We start from the raw sequence: 2,909 nt of genomic DNA, 5'->3' as shown, positions 1-2,909 counted from the left end.
AGATCGAGGCCGCCGGGCGAGACTGTTTCCCCGAAGACGTGATGATCTGCACCATCGACAAGGATCTTTTCAAGTTATGGCCATTGCTGTCGTTCATGCAGGGCATTGGCACGCTCCATCAAGTCGACGGTCGCGCGATCGACCTTGGGCGAAAGATCATGCATCTGCTTGACGAGCTGGGCAAGAAGTATCCCGCGCTCGCGAAGCTGCTCGATCCACCAACAGTTATCTTCAACCTACAGGCTATGAGCGTCAACCCGTCTGCAGTCGTCATTCCCGCTGGACTCGCACCTGGAAATGTGCCCGCGTTCCCTGGCGCTATCGGCATCTGGACTTGTCCATCAGAGTTACGCGCTGGTGAACTCATCGGCCACCTGCGTGCTACGCTCGCTCCTATCCTGCTGCCCGGCGTCGTCGCACAGTTTCATTATTTAAATGCACCCATGCAAAACCTCTGAAATGACAATCACCGTACCAGCGTCGTCACTCAGATCAGATAAGGTGCCCCCTTTATTCTACTACGTAGTAGTTATCAGAAGCAACGATATCAGTTATGAAACACTTCTAATGTTATGAACTCAGATAAATGCGGGCATGCCCAGCGTGGGAAGAAATCCATTTTAGAATTTTTTTTTTTAAATTTACCCCCAATACCCCATTTTACTTATTTTAATATTCTTTAAAAAACAAAAAAAAGATAGACACCTGGACACTGAGATATATAGATTGATCTAAAGCTGCTATCGCGGAAAGAAAGATGGACATAAAAGTGGACGCAAGCCGGACACAATGCCGCCCACAGCAATCATCTAAGTGTATCGAAACATAGCAACACCCCCCTGTTTCGATAAAGAATACAAAATAATCACACATGCCGCTAATGTGTAAATAGTGCGGAATTTTAGTAGTCAGACATCATAAAAAAATTATGAGTCCGCTAATGTGTAAATACTACAGGATTGTAGTAGTCAGACATCATAAAAACATATGAACGATAACGCGTAGGCTGCTGAAAATTCCTGAGTACGACATACATAAATAAGTGATGAGTCCATCTTAAGCGAAGTCTATATAGAATATACAAACATAACCATAGTCATACATATACGAAAAATGTGCAACTTTATTAAAAGCAACGTGGAGCAGTGTAAGCTTGCTCGCAACAAAGAGCGATGCGGCAAGCACGCGATTATTATTGATCGAGAGGAAATTATTGTCGGAGAGACTAATATAATAGAAGAAATGTCGCCTCAACCAAATACCCCAGCTATTGCTGATGCTGCTCGTACGCCAGCCCCATTGGCGATCAAGCCCGTCGAGGTCTCGAATATCGATGTAAGCAAAGTTCCAGAATTGGATGAGTCGATTATCGCACCGGTGATCGCGGATAGCGTGGTATAAAGAGGGTCAAAGTTCGAAATCGGAATTAAATAATTCGAATGATTACGCAGTAGAGATCGCAGAGGCAGAAAACGAGTTCTTCTTCGAGCAGTACATCGAAACGGGCAAAGTAAAGCAGTTCGACGTAAACGATACTTTTTTAGACCCCATGGATGTCATCGGAGCATTCAACGAATACAATGCCAGCAAGAACTTGGATATTAAAGGATCGGAAATGATAGACAGCAATGCGTACTTTGGTGGATATCGCTATTGCTTTTACATTCAAAAAGGCAACAAAACGCTTAGACATTTCTATTGTAAGAGCGAACAGATGATGATCAACATACCAATCATGATTGACGAGCTGAATGTTGCTCAAAACTGCGTTTCAAAAAAGATCTACGATCATCGTCTATACGACCTGTGTTGTTTGATGAAGTGGTCATGGTTTTATGACAACAATAATACTTGGAACTTAGCAAGTATGCTATACAAGAAACAACACGTCGATCTTGGTCTGATACGTAAAACTTATTTGTGTACTCTACAGACAATGACAGATCGGTTTGATCAAGCTGCCGCATTGAGAGTGTTTAACGATTGGGAAACGTGTAAGTATCATCCTAAATTGACAGAGTTTTATATCAAATCTATTGCTGATGCAGCTAATCCAATTGAATACAACAAGTGGAAAGCAGAATATGAACCGAAGGAGATCAAGGAAAAGAAAGAAAAGAAATATAAGAAAGGTGATGACCTTACTGTTCCTCATTTTCCGAAGTTTCATATCTACTACAAAAAAGGAGAATTGCCGCCAATCTTCGATTGTAAGAACACAGAAACGTATCTCGATGCTATCAATCTAAAGAGAGGAGCTGTCGCAATGGAGAGACTCTACAAGTTTATCAAGAACAACATTGCTTACATCTTGCAAGGCGGAAATGGAAACCACTTGACTAAAAATCGGGATGCATTTGGAGAAATTATGAAAATATTTGTTTGCTATTATCAAAAGGGCTCTTTTATATTGAGGGGGATCAAATATATTCTAGGGGTTTCTTTGTTTAATCGTCAGATGCCTTCTTTGAAATGAAATTATTTGCGATCTATTAAATTGTATTGTCGACTAGGAGCTGACAATATTTTGCAGTAATAGGGTCGCCACGAATTGCTGACTGTAATAAGCTGACGTTTGTTCCAGTGAAAGAGCAGGTAGTGATCTGTGCATTGTATTGACGACATTAACTAGACAGTCTTTTCTGAGCTCACTTTTTAATTTTTCTTCGATGCGCTCGTTCAAGCGTCTTCGGGTCTCTTTGGACCGTGCAGCTCTCACCATCTACCGGCTTAGGGCCGAGCTAGAAGGCCCAGAGCGCATGCTCGCCGTCGAGACGTCACGACATGCAGATGGGAACCCTTCGTCGCCCCCATCCCTTTTTTTCTCGGAATCTGAGTCTGAATCCAATTCGGAGACGGAAAAGACATCGACTCCGGATTTAATGAGCGCTACGACAGCATATTCAGTC

The 2,909-nt window shown here is 42.6% G+C and overlaps 2 protein-coding genes across 2 annotated transcripts; both read left to right on the top strand.

The window, feature by feature from the left end:
- Positions 1–41: 41 nt before the first annotated feature.
- On the top strand, positions 42–458 carry PITG_19492 (uncharacterized protein; the record flags this gene model as incomplete). The annotated part of the gene is made up of 2 exons (XM_002896039.1): positions 42–299; positions 348–458. 2 exons carry the CDS (start codon positions 42–44, stop codon positions 456–458), a joined length of 369 nt encoding a protein of 122 aa, XP_002896085.1.
- A 655-nt stretch (positions 459–1,113) lies between these two features.
- Positions 1,114–2,339, top strand: PITG_19491 (uncharacterized protein; the record flags this gene model as incomplete). The annotated part of the gene is made up of 3 exons (XM_002896038.1): positions 1,114–1,377; positions 1,478–2,226; positions 2,285–2,339. 3 exons carry the CDS (start codon positions 1,114–1,116, stop codon positions 2,337–2,339), a joined length of 1,068 nt encoding a protein of 355 aa, XP_002896084.1.
- Positions 2,340–2,909: the final 570 nt, after the last annotated feature.

Source organism: Phytophthora infestans, genomic scaffold (genome assembly GCF_000142945.1).
Source record: "Phytophthora infestans T30-4 supercont1.107 genomic scaffold, whole genome shotgun sequence".
NCBI classification, from domain to species: Eukaryota; Oomycota; class Peronosporomycetes; order Peronosporales; family Peronosporaceae; genus Phytophthora; species Phytophthora infestans.
This window is presented reverse-complemented; position numbering and strand designations above follow the sequence as displayed.